Source organism: Myxine glutinosa, chromosome 14 (genome assembly GCF_964187855.1).
Source record: "Myxine glutinosa chromosome 14, kmMyxGlut1.1, whole genome shotgun sequence".
NCBI classification, from domain to species: Eukaryota; Metazoa; Chordata; class Myxini; order Myxiniformes; family Myxinidae; genus Myxine; species Myxine glutinosa.
The window spans coordinates 72,012,770-72,032,203 of NC_136274.1; the positions used below are offsets into that span (position 1 = coordinate 72,012,770).

A 19,434-nucleotide genomic window follows, 5' to 3' on the forward strand; every position below is an offset into this window, starting at 1 on the left:
TCTGGGCGGGTACCGTTTCAGATAAACCGGTAAAATGCCTTCCAAACGGAAAGCCTCATTAACGAAAACGTCCAAGGAAGCTGTTGCAAGAAAGAAGGCTGGGCTGATGATCTGCGTGTGATATGATTTAACGGATGTTTATATAAATCGTTTAAAATTTAAAAAAGCCTTCAATTTCTGATATTTTGTCTTTTCATTTGGGCCTCCCAATTGAAGCCCCGCCCGTAGGGAGGGTACCGTTGCTCGTGGTTATAACCCACTAGGCGCTTTATGCAATTAGAGTGAAAAAAGTACATCCTTTAATGAAAAAAAAGGACATCCTTTCAGTGAAGAACGTTTTCATGCTTTATGGGCCCTGGAAGAATCGGTTACCGTGAAAACCTTCGTTATCGATGGCGTCAGCTGGGAGCGTTCCATCAAGGAGCATGTCGACAATCCTAGGGAAACGGACATGCTGACTACCCTATCACCTATCTGTTATTAAACTGACCATCCTATCTCCAATCATGTGAACGACCATGCAAACCTCGAGGAATCTCATGGTAATCAATAATAATATAAATACAAATTCCCTTACAAGGAACGTACCCATTGAGGAGGCCATTATGGCCATTAAGGCTGTGCAGCGGTTGTCAACTTGCCAACTTAAAGTCTTTGACCTTATGCCTGGTTAAAGGATGGGAATCGAACCTGCATCCCTCGCATCAATCAACCAAACATGACCACATTGATCAGCCTTGTAAATGAAAAGGTATGTGGATGATCAGCCGAAACAAAATAAAATACACAGACAATGGGATATGGATATGATGAGTGCAACTGGCCAAATAGGCTTTCTTGTGAGTTCAGTTTTCCTGGACATTGGAAACGCTATGGGATAGCTGTATGCATCCAACATCCTACCACGTGTACGGTTTGCAATGCAGCTCAAGCAAAAGGTCTATATTTTCACACCATTCTAATAGTCAGGTTCACTATGTTTTTTCATTCAAAAATTTTGGAGATTAGCAAAACTATACATTTTTGGAATATTCAGAGCATGAGGAATCCAAAAATTAATGTTGGCATTTGCATAGACACCTTTGCGAAAATGACACTCAGGACAGTGATGAAGATCTGTAAAAGCATATTCCTGAACGGTATAGACCTCGTAGATCCTGTGTATAGGACTTATAGTTCAATCTGATACTAACAAGGCTGCTTTCTTGCTTTATAAACCCATACCTATAACTTCAAAGGACTTGCAATACCATGTATTATGTAATACAGTTATCAGAACCTGAAATGTATCCCCCCCCCCCCCCCCGTTCCCACGCCTCCTCCCCCCAAGCCCTCTCCCTCCCACACATCTCCCTGCTCTTAAATGTGTTGTGTGCTCTCAAGTGTTTGTGTGCTTCCCCTTCTCTTGTCTTCTGCTCCCTCTTTTTATATATTTTGTTTGTCTGGTTGATTTGTTTGTGAAGTAAATGTCAGCTCTTTCACGAGCCTCGATTCAGTATACAGGAAAAAAAAAAAAAAAAAAAAAAAAAAATATCAGTCACTATGCGACCTTCATATCATCAGTGGAGAACCGCCAGCAAGGTGTCCCATACAGCTGCTGCTGCACCTTGCTGGGAGCGATACGCACCGCCTGCCACGCGGTGACGTTATCTCTGGTATCCACTCATCATATGGAGTCGACCTGGTTGCGGTTGGGAGTTACTAATAATGGTATCTGTAATCTGGTTCTCCAACCTAATGAGCGGACAACATGACGTCATCGCCATGCACGTCCGCCTTGCCTGCAAAGTTCCAGAGGAACCATCTAGCAGTGCGTCATTACGGATTATAAATACAGATACTGTCACAAGTGCATGCAAAACTCACAGTTACCGACCTGGTTTCGCCCTTGTTGGGGCTTCATCAGGGCAACGCAGTGAGGCTTTCCATACACTTTCCATACACACAGTATCTGTATTTATAATCCGTAATGACGCACTGCTAGATGGTTCCTCTGGAACTTTGCAGGCAAGGCGGACGTGCATGGCGATGACGTCATGTTGTCCGCTCATTAGGTTGGAGAACCAGATTACAGATACCATTATATATATATATATAAAGACAATGGTTTTAAATTACCTTTGTTTGTTGCTTTTATATAATCCTGAGCACTATTTTGAGGCTTTTCTTACATTCCTTGACCCAGAAAACATAGGATTAGCATATTTAATTACGTTTCTAGGTTGACTAGAAGCCGAGATAGCGCAAAATATGTATTTCATGGCGGCCATTTTGAAAATCCAAAATGGCGACCATGCAGGTGTCTGTGCAAATGCCAACATTTATTTTCGGATTCTCCATGCTCTGATGATTCCAAAAATGTACAGGTTTGCTAATCTCCCAAAATTTTGAACGAAATTATATTTGTTAACATAGTGAACCTGACTATAAAGGACTCCTGTGCATACATTGTTTGCCGTGCACATCCAAGGTGTCCTGGCTCTTGGCTAGTCGCTTAACGACACTTTCAAATTGCACATAAACTCTGCCAAGGATGCACAAGCACAGACCTGAAGGTGACATTCGAACACAAATCCACGCTGGTCGTTAAAACATCGGCTGCGGTGTGAAAACAATTAACGAGGATCTCGTGGTGCCACAATCTCTGGCATCCTCAACCACCTCGAACACTACGCGTCTCAACTATGGAGCAACGGGTATGTTGAAAGGATGAGATCTCCTTTCCCAATGAATATCTGGGAAAACTTTCTTTGCGTGTCAAGCAACTGGAAGGTTGCGGTGTGCGTTACCTTCTCCACCTGTTCTTCCTTCTCTCTTGCGGTCTCGTCCAGCTGTGCCTGGAGTTCATTGATTTGAGCTAGGTCACTGGAGGACTGCAAGACAAAAACATAGCAAACAACGGTGCGCACAAATGCACATCGATCCTCATCAGGTAATACAAAGATATCCATGGATGAATGACATTCCCATTATACATAAGCTTTAATTCTCAACGAGGAGACGTGGTATGCCGTGGTGAAACCGGAGCCTTGAATGATCCTCCATGTTATTACTCCTGGACACCGGAGGCTACAAGTGATGAATGATTATGCAAAACGTATGATTTTGTACAACTCCCAAAAGGACATTGTAATACCTTCTCTAATTTCGTTTCAGAGCAATTGCTTTATTGGGTTAATAAATTAAACAAGAAAGGAAAAGTGGTGAGGTCTTATAGCTTGAGTTTCTCCTATAATGAAGGTGGTCTTCAAGCAGAGAGATAGATGAACATAGACCTGATGGAAATTAGAACCGAGCATGAATTCATCTAGTGAGGTGTAAAACCTCACATGTGCCACCAGGGCCTTGTGCTTCTTCATCAGCTCGTTTAGGTCTTCCTGATCACCGTCCAGGCGGTTTTGCAGCTCTTGCCCATCACGTTGCATCCGTAGCATCTGCTCCTCCAGCTGCCGGAGTGTGGTTCGCACAGTTATTGGTTCATTCTCTCATTCTTCTTAAAAGTGGGACAAGAGTGTCATTAGGTATGCATAATGAGCGCTCTCAAGGAAGTAAAGGTAATAAGAGCAATTAAAAAAAAAAACATGCAAAATTTGTATGTACAAAGCATCATTTGGATCAACACCTGTTGTTATTGACCAGTCTGTCATTTTTCTATGATTTAATTATTATTGGATAAGGTTACACAATTAGTAGAATAATAATACTTTAGAGCTCAAGAAAGCTAAGAAGGTAAAAAGACTTGCTGTTAAGTTTACAGATTCATGATAAAAGAAGTAACAACAACAACAACAAGAACTGCCACTTTATAACTGCTGGCAGTGATGACCGGTTTCCTCTGCCTTCCCAATTTGATACAACCGCGCTTTGATACAACCCCGCTTTCATTGGAGATGCTTTGATATAACCCTGCTTTGATACAACCCCGCTTTGATACAACCCCGCTTTGTGACAACCCCACTTTCATTGGACAGGCTTTGATATAACCCCACTTTGATACAACCCCACTTTGATACAACCCCACTTTGATACAACCCCACTTTGATATAACCCTGCTTTGTTACAACCCCACTTTCATTGGACAGGCTTTGATATAACCCTGCTTTGATACAACCCCGCTTTGATACAACCCCGCTTTGTGACAACCCCGCTTTCATTGGACAGGCTTCGATATAACCCTGCTTTGATACAACCCCGCTTTGATACAACCCCGCTTTGATACAAACCCGCTTTGATAAATCCTCGCTTTTATACAACCTTTCATACAACCCCACTTTGATGATAAAGAAACCTACATCGAAAAGTCACATGGCTGGAGAAGATAGAGTTAGAGATTCTTCTTCTTCACACAAAAAACAACTGCTACCTTCCAGACCATACAACCAATCATGTTTAAATTTTAAACACTTATTCCAATTGACGACATCTACATTAGTTTAAAGTTTCACGATTAGTTTAAAGATCAATCAAGCAGTTCAAGATAAAATAATTTTAACATTTCCCTTCAACTATTTATGGCTGCCAAACAGAACAACCAATCATGTTGAAAAAATGTACACATTTATTCCACTTGACCCCTTCTACATTACTTTAAGTTTCATGTCGATCAATGAAGCAGTTAAATAGATACAAGGTTTTAAAGATCTCCATTGAATTATATATCGCTGCCAAACCATGTGACCTATCGCAAATTTCAAAAGTTCAATTTTAGCATTCAGACATGGGGAACATATTTCTGAAGTTTTCACTTGATATGTTCAAGAATGAGGGAGGAGATGGGTTTTAAAGGATTATGCTTCAAAACGTCATAACTCCTAAACCATGTGACCTATGACGTCATGGCCGGGGGACGGGGATTATTTGTTCATCTTGAGCGTGTGATCATGCTTGAAAAGTTTGGGCTCGATCTGTTCAGTCGTTTCGGAGAAAAATAGTTTTTAGTGTTTTTCATAAAAAACTATATGGTGGCTGAACCATGTGATCTGTGACGTCAAAAAAAATTGTTTCTGAAATTTTTTTCACTAAGGTCATGCACAAAAAAATATTATTATATTCGTGGCATCAAGGGTTCTATTTGTCGAGTTCTAACCTCATAACGTTAGCACTTTTAATATCGTAAATAAACACATTTTATGGTCCCAATGCAGAGGTCTTCAGAATGAGCCACAATTGAATTTTTTCCATTGAGCCATTTCGGAGATATAGAGGGGCAAAGGTGAGGGTTTTTTTTCCAAGATAGCGCCCATACCACGTGACATATGACATCATAATTAGCACTAACAAATTCTAAAAGTCTAGCCAATCACTTGCTGAAAATTTAGTGCCAATCGGACCAACAGTTGCAGAGAACATTGATTTTAAAGTTTTCGAACCTAGAAATGGGAAGGGGGCAGGGGGAGGGCGAATAAGAAGAATAAATTACAGCAGTAACAATTGGTATTCCTCTACATTGTATGTAGAGGAAGCCTAACAAGGAAAACAAGAGGGAGAATTGCTTTGCAATACATGGTCCCCTACCGATGTGATATTTTCTTAGTCCAAAAAGGGCACAACTCTGTAAGAAATTGATGAATGTCCTGAAACTCGAACTTCTTCTGCAACTTATCATAATAAAGCCATGTAACAAGTTTCAGTTGAATATGTTAAACGTTGTTTTTTTTTTGTATACAGGATCGAGGCTCGTGAAAGAGCTAACATTTATCACACAAAAAAAATCAAACAGACACACAAAACATATAATAAGGGTAGCGGTAGACAAAATGGAGAGAGAAGGGTAAGCACACAAGCACAACATTTGAGAGCAGGGACATCGGGAGATCTGTGGGAGGGCTTGGGGGGAGGAGGCGTGGGAAGGGGGGAGGAGGCGTGGGAAGGGGGGAGGGTTGGGAGAAGTATAAAACACAAGGACAATGCAAGGACTTCCAGGAAGGAAGTTGGTATTTCAAAAAAGTGAATCTGGGGTGAAATTAGCGGGGGTAGAAAAGATCAAGGTTTTAGATGGGGGGAAGATAAGGGTATGGGGAAATGTCTGAAATACCACAAGTAAGATGGACAGACAGACGGCCAGAGAGACAGAGAGCATACCTATAGTCATACCTATAGGTGAAACCAGTAGAGGACTAAAAAACAAAACAAGATGGTTGAAAAAAAAAACCTAAAAAAACCCCCAAGAACAAGAACAAAACAAGAAGTAGGATAAAAGGACAAAAAGTAGGATTGAAGCATTGAGGTACAAGGCTGCGTTCCTTTGGGATTTATCTTTGGCGACAACACTTTTTTTTCCAGTGGTGTCTTCCATTGAATTTCAACATTCACAGCGGAAAGAGAACGATATGTATATTTGTGTGAATCCGTGAAGGTTCAATGACTCACCGATCCCTTTGTAAACTCCCATCAGCTGTGCACTGCTCCATGGAGGATATTCAGCTCGTCTTCCTATATCTACCCTTTGAGGTATTCTCCTCTGCTGAACTTCCTCAGCCATTAGTTGGGCCTCCCTTTTGGGCATTGCTTCTTGTATTACCTTGGCGGGGCCACTTTGTGGAGGTGATTATATAACACCACATGGTGGGAGTGGGTATTACAAAATAAAAACACGAAAGAGCAATCAGAGATCGCAGACCCTCGCCAGGACGTGTTTTTAGTGGTTTTCAGGGCTTTTATACGAAAACAAATATGGCGGCCGTACCACCTGACCGATGACGTCATCATTTTTTCTTTCTCCACCAATTTACCCCGAGATGGCGCTCAATAAATTTAATCTTGATCGGATGAAGTTTTGTACTTGTCGAATTATGACGTCATAATGGAAGCATCTATGACATCATCATTAAAATATTGTTGTGGATTTGAGAATCTTGTTGTAATTGTTGTAAATATCACCCTCTGTAAGTGTAATGAATTCTTGTAAATATCTCCGTGTTGTGTGTCAAGGTCAAAGGTCGTCCTCTTAGTTACTCCATATACATACACGCAGGCCACCATATACCCTTCTAAATAGTTATTTCCTTATTATGTGTATTAGTTGAAGGCTGTGTTTCCCATTAGTTGACTCTGCATTGCATCAAATTGAAATAAGATAGAATCCCCTGTCTAGTGCAAAGCCTCAATTGCCAACTGCATTCGCCCTCCATTGAACACGCGGTCAGTTCGGAGAAGAAAGGCGTGTCTCCGCCCTCGTCATCGGAGGGAGGAGTGAGCCAGCCCCGATCAACCAACCAACGATGAGGGGTTTGGCTTGAGAGGGCGGAGAAAGAACGACCGGGGAGGTTCGCGAAGATTCATGGGTGTGGCATATATAACCCGTCACGGGAGAGCCCCCACCAGGAGACGATTGAGGCAGCAGATGAGGGAGGGAGCCAGATGAGTGAGGGAGCCCCATGAGCAGTTCTGCAGAGGGAGTTCTGAAGTGAGAGTTCTGTGGAGGGAGGTGCTTGAAGGTTCATGAGAGTTGGACAAAGAAGGTACAAGGGCGGTGAGAAGGCAAGTCTGAAAGACTGAAAGAGAGAGACGTGAGGGGTGCCTGTTTTGCGGCAATAGGCCGAGACCCTCTAGGCCCTATTGCTGGTCGGTGAGACGCAAAGCGGAGCTGTGTTTGCCGGGTTTTCGCCTCGACCCCAAAGCGTGGATCGGAGCGCGCGCTTGGAGCCGGACCTCGACGCCACCATCTACCTGGACCCTCCTCTGCCGTCCCAAACCATCCCTGCCATTCCATCCTTTTGTGTACGTGAGTTTGTTTTGTGTGTCTTGTCCCTGGGAATAAGTAAGCTTGTATAAGTTAATATTGCACTGTGTCCTTCTGGTCCTTCCATCCTTCTGTAAATTATTTTCTTATCTTTCCTTCTCCTTGGTTCTTTTGGTCTTGTACATAATAGTTAGTAATAAATTATATTTGTTCTTCCTACCTTGCCTTCTTTCCTTCACATCCGTTAGTCCTTGTCTTTTCCATCATTGAATACCTGTGGCACGATTTGGCCAACGTTTAGGATCGGGTTTAGTCTTTGGTAATGGCTCGAACGTCGTGTTGCTAACACCGCTCGGCAATTATAACATCTAAAACCGGGGTTCGAGCGGGAGTCCCTCCCCTGCTCGCGGTCAGGAGTGGCACTCAGGTCCTTGGGACTTTTCGTAGACCAAATACCCTGGCTGCTCCCGACCGGGAGGAGCGTTGGGACCCCCAGGACTCACGTCGGTCAGTCGCGGACAAGGGGATTGATCCCCCCTTGGTAAGGGGAAAAGGGGCCGACGGAGAGATCCGTAACAATATGTTATTCCCAATGGAGAGTTCTTTACAATGAGCCATGTCTCAATTTTTTTTTCTACGCAGCGCTTTCGGAGATATAGAGGTGCAAAGTTTTTCAGTTTTTCCAAGAAGGCGCCTGTACCACTTGACCTATGACGTCATAATTTATCATTAAAAAAATTCTACAGGTGGAGTTGTGAATTCTACAGTTTCTACAGTTTTCTGTAGTAGTTTCTACAGTTTCTACAGAATTCTACAGTTTCATCTATGGTGAAAATTTCCTGTCAATCGAACAAACGGTTGAAGAGAAAATCATATTTATTCTGTGCGGACAAACAAACAAACAAACAAACGGACTCTCTGCAATGCAATACCCTCTCCTCTGGTGAGGGTAACTAGAATGGCACTGGGTAGAGCGCAGACCTCCGCCAGGCTGAACAGTTTACATTTTGGATCCAACTGATAGTCCAGATATACATCCGGACCCGAATCAAAATATAATCGGCTTGTACTTGTGACCTACTTAACTCATCAACCACGTCTTGTCAACTTTTTAGATATCATGCTACACTGAATATCGTTTTTAGACACATCTCCCAATGTTGAAGAATCACTTAAAATTTCTCGTATCCGGTTCTGGTTCTGCATTTTCACCAACATCGAACCAATGCGTCCTTGTGACATCCCCAACCTGTTCACCAAGTTTCATCCGAATCCATCCATAGTTCTTTGAGTTATCGTGCTATATATAGTTTTTGGCCCTATCTTTATGCCTCCACCGACAAAGCCACCGGAGGCATTATGTTTTCGGGTTGTCCGTCCGTCCATCCTTCCGTCATACAGGCTAAACCTCGTTTTTCTCAGCAACCATATGTCCGTGTGAGACTAAACTTTCAGGGTAGGAGTTACACCCATGCAGAATGTTTTTATGATGATTGTGATGGCATAGGTCACGTGGTATGGCAGCCATCTTGGATTAAAAGCAAAGAATTAAAAAATTATTTCTCGGAAACCGCTGAATGGAAAAATTTTAAACTTGGCACATTGTAAGTACTCCCAATGGGGAACAAAAGCATGGAAATGATGACATCATAGGTGATGTCGTATGCCAGCCAAACATGTTTTAATCGAATTCCTTATCCTAAAAATCTGAAATTGCATGCACATGATCTATGACCCATTTGTACTGAAATATTAAATTTATGACATCATAGGTCACACGGTTTGGCAGCCATATTGGATTGAAAAAAATATTAAATAATTAGATATCTGAAACCGCTCACCCTATCGATGCAAAATCTTACAAATACCATCTAACAGCACTGTTGCATGTAGTTTGAAAATGATGATGTCATTGGTCACGTGGTTTGGCAGCCAACTTGGATAGAAAAACGAACCTTATCCGATCAACACAAAACTTCACAAACGTGATCCCCTACCCATACATATGCAGAGTGATGGCATCCCCTACTCGTTGTGGGACTATGCAGAGGCATATTGGCAACACAGTTGCATTGTTCAACTTGGTGAAAAAGCACTGAAGAAATTTTATTATCCAGAAATGGATCTTCACCAAAATCGAATCAGTTAGTCCTTATAACATTCCCAATCTGTCCATCAAGTTATGTCCGAATCCGTCCATGACTTTTTGAGATATCCTGCTCACAGATAAAGAGACAGACAGACAAACAGGGGTGAAAATATAACCTCCGTCAACCTTTGGTGACGTCGACAATAAAATTCAACATTGACATCATAGAAGTGGTGAAATCAACCTGTCCATTCAGCTTCTTTACCACTGGTTGTAATAAGCGTCATTTTTCGACAATTATCAGTGTTACTGTTAGGCACATATAACTAGGTGCATAGTTTGTCCACTATGGTAAATAATCTGAGTGGGAAATAGGTGTGTGAACATACACATATTGACATAGATTATTTGAAACCATCAATTATTGGTAAATGACTCGTTGTTCAACCAAGATGTCATATTTTCTAGCTCGGAACGTCTAGCTTGACGTTCTCATAGTACGACAGCCGGTCATACGAAGAAGTTCGAGCTCGGTGGATAAAACAGAGTTGGAGACATACCTGCACAATACAATTCTGTACAAAATACAATCACAAACCCATATTCCGTTTTAACTTTAGGTCTTATGCATCGTACAACGAGCTGCGTATCGTGAGACGTATCGTATTGGGACAAAGGTGCATTGTTAAACCACCCATAGTATCAATTCGTCTGAGCAATACAATATAATGTGACCTTTAATCCCAGGGAAATCCTTACTCGTGTGTGACTGTGAATTCAAATCCATGTGTTTTGCAGCTAAATTAAGAACTACTCTTGCAGGTGATGTCTTGTGTCGATCTGCCTTGGTGGAAAGGTAGCACGATTAATGAAATCAACAGGACATGGATTGAGGTTTGCGAAACGCAGTGGGAAGCAAACGTTGATAAATGTTCTGTACATTCCACACATTTTGCAGCTAACCTTCCATCCATTCCATTAAAAAAAATAATTCCAAAAAGCATAGTTTGAGAGTAATTTTATAGATTTTGAAGGGTATTGATTTGTTAAAGAATTTATGAAGTCTTAGAAATTGCTATATAATTATATATGATAGTAAAGGTGAAGGTGCATGCTTGGCATCATTTTGACCTGTAGGCTGTAGTAGGTCTCCAAAACCACCCTTAAGGAACTGTGAATGATAAATAAAACTCAGGCAGAAAATCGTATCAAGTAAATGTTAGGAAAATATGGTGGATTAGTATTTTTAAAATATGATTATGATTTATTTTATAGGTGAAATATGTTAGGGATTTTTTTGGTTTTGTTTTTTGTATACAAAATCGAGGCTCGTGTAAGAGCTAAAGTAAGGGATGATAAGCTTGGAGGATTGTTTGTGATGGAATCAGGATGAGGAAGCTACACCTGGTGCTGCAGATTTTCATTAACTCACCGCTGCCTTGGACCGAGTCACCTCCTCAAGTTGATAGTGCAGGTCTGTAAGCTCAGCCTCCACCACCTGCCTCGCTTTCACAGCAGCTGCGCATGCAAACTCCGACTCCTCCAGCTGTCAGAACAACAACAGCAATTATTACTTTTATGGCTAAGTAATTTATTGCTATGAAATGGCCCTTCCTTCCCCAACCCGCTCCCCACCCTCCCACTAACCCCACGCCCCCACCACTGGGGAACAAACACTCATTTCGCTCATAACTCATAATAAATTTCTTGGTTAGAAGGCTAATAATTGATCGACTTGGAACAACAACAAATAAAACAAGAAGACGTCATGCAGAGCACGATACTTGCAAAATCCAATCCCACTTCCCCCCCCCCCCCCCCTCAAAAAAAACAGTTACCATGAATACATCAAATTTTCCATTTCATTGACATTAAAATTGACAATCTTAATCAAAGATCAGGTCACTCAGATAAAATTTAAGATTTTTCAGATAAAAATTGATGATATTATAAGTTTGACCTTGAGTTGACCTTGAGTTCACCTTTGACCATTTGACCTTGAAAATAGTTGGTTTCCAAATTCAGTGAGGTACAATGTAATTGCTGTATAATTCAAGTCAATCCGATGAAAAGTGACGATTTTTCAGATGAAAATAGATTTCTTCTCAGATGAAAATTGATGATTTTCGAAGTTTGACCTTGATTTGATCTTTGACCTTAAAATAGTTGGTTTCCCAATTCAGTGATGCACTATGCAATTGCCTATTTAATTTTCAACTCAATCGGATGAAAATTTATGATATTCAGGTGAAAATTGATGATTTTGGAAGTTTGAACTTGAGTTGACCTTTGACCTAAAAATAGCTGGTTTCCCAATTTAGTGACTCAATATGCAAATGCTGTTCAATTTTCATGTCAATCGGATGAAAATTGAGGTATTTGAAACTTTGTTGACCTTTGGCCTATGTTGACCTTTTGGCCAAAAGTTGGCCTCAAAAATAATTAGTGGTTGAATTCAGTGACCTCATATGCAAATCCCCATCAAATTTGAAATCAATCGGATGAAAATTGAGGATTTTAGAAATTTGACAAATCTTTTGACCTCAAAATCAATAGGCTTCTATCTTATGGCCAAGTCTATCATTTGGTGAAGCTTCATAAAGATCGGTTTAAAATTGTGACCGGCAGGCGATTGACATACAGACAAACAGACAGACAGACAGAATAACGCACAAGACCAACGAAATATGCTTGAAAAATCATCGATTTTTGCAAGTAACAAAAGTTTACACCATCAATCAGATCCAAAGGTCTGAAAGAGGCCGGCCATTCCTGATAATTCCACCAAAAACACAACTTGCATGGGTGACAGACTGATGAAAGAGACAAACCTGGTTCTTGAGCTCGGAGATCTCGCGTCGACTCGGTGCATTCTCCTTCAAATGCTGTAGCATGGATTGTGCATCAGCGAGGAGCGCCTTTGTTCGGCGCAGGTCCCGCCGAAGTTGCTTCTCCTTCTCAAAGTCCCGCTGACCTACCTGTTGACCGACAATGGACGAATCAGCACAGGGTGGTTGCATAGGACGAATACGCAATTTTCAAGCCTGAATCCGCATGAGTTTTCAAATCTTTTTTTCAGGAACAAGCAAAAAAAAAAACATTGGTTATTAGTTATTACCCACGTCAGAGGAGAGAGTATTGCATTTGAGTTTGTATGTCTGTCTGTTTGTTTGTCTGTTTGTCTGTTTGTCCGCACAGAAAAAATATGATTTTCTCTGCAATCGTTGGTCCGATTTGACATGAAATTTTCACCATAGGTGCACCTCCTCCTGCATAATTCTAATTGATGATTATGACGTCATTGGTCACGTGGTACGGACACCATCTTGGAGAAACCAAAAAACTTTGTTCCTCTATATCTACGAAAGCGCTACATAGAAAAAATTGAGACATGGCTCATTGTAAAGACTCTCCCTGGGGAATAAGTATGTTAATGATGATGTCATAGGTGCCTCCATTATGACGTCATAATTCGACAAGTACAAAACTTAATCCGATCAAGATGAAATTTCTTGAGCGCCATCTAGGGATAAATTGGTGGAGAAAAAAATAATAATGATGACGTCATCGGTTACGTGATTCGGCCTCCATATTTGCTAAAACACAAAAGCCTTAAAAAACACTAAAAACACGTCCTGGCGAGGGTCTGCAATCTCTGATTGCTCTTTCTTGTTTTAGATTTGGAATGGAAGTTTTGGGTGAAACTGCACTTTGACGTTGTGGAGGAAATATAAAACGATTATGAGGAGTAGAAATGATCATCTACGAAGATGAGGGAAAGCAATGGATGTTGTGCAGTGGATACAGGACAGACAACATTGGGTATCAAAGAGATAGAGTTACATTTGCCAAGAGTTAAGTTTGCTAAGTGATTGCAATCTAATCTTACCTGCTCTCCCAGTAACATCAACTTGCCCTCAAGATCATGCTTTTGCAAAATCAGCTTTTGCTTCGTTTCGTGTTGCTCTTCCAGCTGGTCCTCCAGATGACGTAACTGCCAGAAGAACACGGGAAAAGAGCACATCTTCAAAATAGTTACCTGGTACACACATTCCAAGAAACCCCTTTAGCTATCACTGTAACAATGATATCGATGAAAAGGTGCATCCATATTATGGGGATCGTTTCTGTGTTGTCGGTGCCATTTGGTCTAAATGTGCCAGTGGACCGCCCGATGGTCCAGGAAATGTGTTGCGATCCACACCCGTTTCTGGCACGATTGGCGAACATCCTCGGCCTCGTCTTCCTTGTTCTCAAAGTCCTTCTTGTGTATCTGTCTCATCCTCTCCATCTCCATCTCATACCGAAGCTTGTTCTGTCAAACACAGACAATATCCGCAAAAGACATGCGGCTCTCAAACACGAGGTTGCCATTAATATTGACAACGCAGTTCTCAAGGTGGAAAATTTTCCCAAAAAATTTCCCAAAGCTATGCACTCATTTCTGAAGAATCCAAAAGGAGGAAACTGCCATCTATAAATTAGGTACAACATACTAACCACCTTTAGAGGCCATTTTTCCCCGCAAGCGGGGGTTGGCCTTTTTCGGGGACCGTGGTTGTTGTTGTTTTTTTGGTCCCCTTTTTGAAGCAATGTTTTACGGCCGGATGCCCTTCCTGACGCCAACCCTTTTTGTCACCTTTTTACGACAAACAGGGAATTACCAGTGAACTGGTACTCAATTTGCCGACCTCAGAAGGATGACAGGCTGAGTCAACCCCCTGGCGTTAATTCAGCGATTGACCGGGATTCGAACCCAGGATCCTAGGATCCTAAGCCCTCACCCTAGCCGCTTGCCCAACACCAGGTGTCAAGGTACAACATACTGGAGTATAAAAATTTCTGGTGATGGTTATGGGCTCTCATTTCAGTCCCTTCAGTCCAGAAAGAAGGAAAAGCATCAAAGACTGAAGAACTAGGACAAGATTATTACACAAGGCGTTATGCTAATGTTCCCTTGCATGAAACACCAATGCAGGGGGAGGCCATTGGTACATCTAGCCTGTGCAATGGTTGCCAACCTATGGTTGTTTGTCCATGCTCTATCATTTTAAAATGTTGAGCATCAAGCAAGGAAGCCAGCAGCAAGGAGTAATTTTAAATTCTTTGGAACGACTCGGTCGGGGTTCAAACCGCCAAAACTCCCAGACTCCGAGCAAACGCTCTAATACCAACAACTAGATATTTGCTATCTAGAGATGGCAATTTCGGTCTGATCAGCCAAACGTTTGTCGAATGTTGGTGAAAAATGTTTAAAAGTCCATAACTGAATCATGATCTTAAAAATTAGGTCAATGTCAAAAAAATTATGTCAACCCACATACTTTATATTCGCATTAATGACGCAAAATTTCATTCCGAAAGTCCCAGCCGGCTCTGAGATACAGCTCAGAAATTGATATTTGGGAAACTTGGATTGTTGAGAGTGCAGGAAGAAAAAAAGATTATAAATGATGGTTTAGTACTCTTAGGGGTCAAATAAACGTTGTGGTAGCATTAAAATTGGGGGCGCTAATTGCAGAAACAAATCCGACAACAACGATATGCCTTCCCCTATGCTATGTAATAGGGGGAGGCTTAATTATGCCACTTATGGATAATGACACTTATTATAATTATGCCACTTATAGATAATGTTATACTAACAGAGCGGCAGCAGGCAGCAAGCAGCAAGATGGGATCAATATTTCCATGATGTCCTGAACAACCCAGAGCCAGATGAACCAGATGATCCTCCTGGGGATCAACATTGAGCCACCTTCTGAAGAAGAAGAAGTCAGAGTTGCCATCAAAGCCATGAAGAGTGAAAAAGCCCCTGGCATTGATTCCATCTATGCGGAAATGCTTTTAAACCTGACATCAGTACTGCCACAAATCACTGATCTTTTCAAAGTGGGTTGGACCAAGGACATTATGCCCGCTGACTGGACAGAAGGCCTCATTGGCAAGCTACCCAAGAAAGTGATCTTGGTAACTGTGACAACTGATGGGGGACAACACTACTTTCAATCCCCAGTGGGGTCTTCTGCAGGATACGCCTCAACAGAATCGCCAAGGTTATTGACATCAAGTTGAGACAGGAGCAAGCGGGATTCATAGCAGGAAGAGTGTGAATCAACCAAATCTTTGCACTATGTAACATCACTGAATAAGGCTTAGAATGGAATACATTATATCAACTTATTTGACTTCAAGAAGCCATTCGATAGTTTACATAGAGCAAGCCTGTGGAAGATACTCTTATGGAATTCCACAGAAGATGATCACTCAAATAAGCAAATTCTATGAACACTTTGAATGCCGTGTCATCATGAACAACTCCTTATCAGAGTGGTTCCCGGTGGAGTATGGAGTTCACCAAGAGTGTATTATATCACCTATCCCCTTTCTGATTACTATAGACAGGATCACGAGGAACACCATATCAGATAGACCTCAAGTTCCCAGTGGATGCTTTCCATTCCACCTGTTTTGTCATCAAGGAATACCCATTTGCAAGAAAATCTGACAGGCTAGCGAGCTTTGCCAGGAGGACAGGTCTTAATATTAATACCACCAAGACTCAGGTGATGAAACATCAATATTGCACCTTCTGAACCCATTACTGTAGATGGAGAAGCCCTAGAGTCTGTACATGACTTTATGTACCTCCGCAGTCGAATCAGCAAAGACAATGGAACCAAGAAAGACATCAAGGCAAGACTCTGCAAAGCTTATAATGCATTCGCTCAACTCCATTCTATCTGGAAGTCGAAGCAGTACAACCTGAAGACATAGATAAGACTTTATAACAGCAATGTCAAGTCTGTCCTTCTATATACTGTACCTCTGACAAGTGAGTAAGTCAGATATGAGAAAGGTAGAGCCTTTCCACAATGGATGCCTTTGGAAAATCTGCCGCATCTTCAGGCCTAATAAGATATCAAACAAAGACTTGCATGAAAAAACCAGTTGCCACCGCATTGCCCTTGAAATTAAGGGTCGCCGCCTCAAATCGCTTGGCCACATGCTTACAATGTTCCCTGACCGAATCCCCAAAGTTGCTTTGGGATGGACACAGCCAGGAAGGAGGAAGCTAGGCAGGCCAAAAACAACTTGGGGTAGGACTATGGTAGCTGATCTGGAGGAGATGGGTTTATCATGGTGTGAGACACAGAATGCAGCTCAGGATAGAGATAAATGGCGAAAGCTTGCAGCAACCTTATGTCCTATTGAGACTAAGAGGATAGGTAAGTAAGTATAGATAATGACATTAATGTTGGACCTCGACATTCACGGTCCCAACATTCACGGACAACAAACATGGGCCAGGACACATAGCATTACATCACATGAACGTAAAAATGAACTCTTATTTTGGATCCAAAATAAAATGGAATTCTAACACAAGGACTGTGAGGACGTTTAAAATTACGGCACCAAACCTTACCTGCTCCAATGTCTGTATCTTGGCGGCCTGTTCATCCAACTCTTCCTCCTGCTCCTTAATGGACGTCTGGAGGTTGTAAAGTCGGGCGTGTAAGCCAGGAGACGCTGCGTCGCCTTCGGCACCATGCTCGGACGCCTCTCGCATCTCTGCCTCGAACAAATCGACCTTATCTCGTAAAGAAGCCAACTCAATGTCCTTCTCCTGCACATAGAAAAAGGACCGAACTTGGTAGCGTTGCTTCATTAGCCATGTCCCTTACACAAAAAATCACTTAAACATCCATTGTGATCTGAGATTGGAAAACAATTTGATAAGAATCTCATCAGAAATCATCAGAAATTTTGTAAGGTAATGTCAGCATGTTTTACCTTTAACAGTTTCACTGGTGGTTTAATCACTACCTGTTATGTTGCAGCAACCAATCAAAAGAAAATAAATTCAGCACATTATTGTGATAATTTCCCACTTTGTGAAAAGCAGGCATAATCAATTTCTCCAACAATTCTGCGACAAAATCAATTGTTTCACTCAGGTCAAAGGGGACCTCGGTTGTTGCTAACAAGGAATGCAACCAACTTTGGAACTTTTGCCTTTTACACGAATGATTGCCCAATTACTTGGTCACATGATTCAAAAAAGTCGACTTGCCTCGAGATTTTCTTTCAACATAACTATATCAATCATCATGCCGTCACGTTCTCTCAACACCATTTCCTTCTCGAACATCGCCGTTTCTGCTTCTTCTAGAGCTTGCGTGAGCTCGCTGTCAAACCTGGAGTGCAGTAGACAGTGTAAACATCAGCATCCTGTTTTGCCCCCCTTTTGCCCAAACAGGCAGAAATGCATCAAGAAGAAACACAAAATACAGGGTCCATCAGTATTATATTCAACGAGGCATTTTTACCCATCGCTTTGCTGTGGATTTCATCAAAAGGCGGCATGTTGTACTTCACAAACATTCTGTTCCATTTACTATAATTTGCACGAGGTCATCTTTCATCTGTTTGGAAGTCAGCTGACATCACCTTCATCAACCATCCTTGCTCCTTATATCGGGAACGAGCAAAAATCACTTCCGCTTCACTGTGAAGTTCCATGTTTGATGCTTTGGGTTGAACCTCTGCTTAAAATGAGTGAATTGAAACACTTTGAAAATTTGGAATTATTCTCACTCATATTTCAACATCACCATAATGCATATTGCTAAGTTGTTTAAGCTTTATACAAGATGATAATTTGTAATACCGGCTACCATAAGGTAGCTCTAAATGACACATATTTACTTTGAGAGAATTGGGGTCTTTCCCCCACCCTGAAATGCTACTCTGACAGAAACTATACTTGGGGGAGCCTAATGCAACTTGCAAAATTTGGTTGGATTTGGTTCAGCATTTAAAAATTTTTTGAAGTATATATAAACAAACAAATAAATAAATACACAAGAAGACGTCGTGCAGAGCATGATACTTCCAAAATCCACCCCTCCCCAAAATAAAATTTGCCATGGTTACATCAAATTGTCCATATCATTAAGATTAAAATTGACAAACTGAAATCAAACCTAGAGTCAATCGCATTAAAATTGGTGATTTTTCATATGAAAATTGATGATTTTGAAAGTTTGACCTTGAGTTGTCCTTTGACCTTTTAACCTCAAAAATAGTTGGTTTCCCAATTCAGTGAGGCACTATGCAAATGCTGTTCTATTTTAAAGTCAATCGGATGAAAAGTGATGATTTTCCAGATTAAAAATTTATGATTTTAGAATTTTGACCTTGAGTTGACCTTTGACCTTTTGACCTTTTGCCCTTAAAATATTTGGTTTTCCAATTGAGTGACTCAATTTACAAATGCTGTTCAATTTTCAAGTCAATCGGATTTAAAATGGCAATTTAAAAAATTCGAACTCAAAATGCCGATTGACCTCAAAATCAATATTCTTCTTCGTTATTACCCACTCTACCATCTGATGAAGTTTCATGACGATCGGTTTAGAATTGTGGCCTGTAGGCTGGTGACAAATATAAAGACAGACAGACAGACAGACAGAGTAATGAAAAACCACTCAAAGAGCGACACTTGGCAAAAGATAACAAAGTAATATGGCAATCAGTAGAGCATCCTTTTTACCTCACAATTAATTGGTGGTTGAATTCAGTGACCAGATATCATCTTCAAATTTTAAGTTAATCGGATGAAAATTGACAATTTTAGAAATTTGGCCTATGTTTACCT

The 19,434-nt window shown here is 41.2% G+C and overlaps 1 protein-coding gene across 3 annotated transcripts in view; it reads right to left on the reverse strand.

The window, feature by feature from the left end:
• Positions 1-19,434, reverse strand: part of LOC137439905 (unconventional myosin-XVIIIa-like) — a 346,703-nt gene that overhangs the window by 18,898 nt on the left and 308,371 nt on the right. For all 3 annotated transcript variants that reach the window (XM_068136130.2, XM_068136128.2, XM_068136131.2), the window contains 8 exons: positions 17,848-17,971; positions 17,200-17,400; positions 13,975-14,085; positions 13,660-13,764; positions 12,602-12,748; positions 11,203-11,316; positions 3,330-3,446; positions 2,790-2,873 (listed from right to left, as the gene is read on the reverse strand). In XM_068136130.2, coding sequence (XP_067992231.2) covers positions 2,790-2,873; positions 3,330-3,446; positions 11,203-11,316; positions 12,602-12,748; positions 13,660-13,764; positions 13,975-14,085; positions 17,200-17,400; positions 17,848-17,971 — 1,003 coding nt within the window. The remainder of the gene's footprint in view (positions 1-2,789; positions 2,874-3,329; positions 3,447-11,202; positions 11,317-12,601; positions 12,749-13,659; positions 13,765-13,974; positions 14,086-17,199; positions 17,401-17,847; positions 17,972-19,434) is intronic.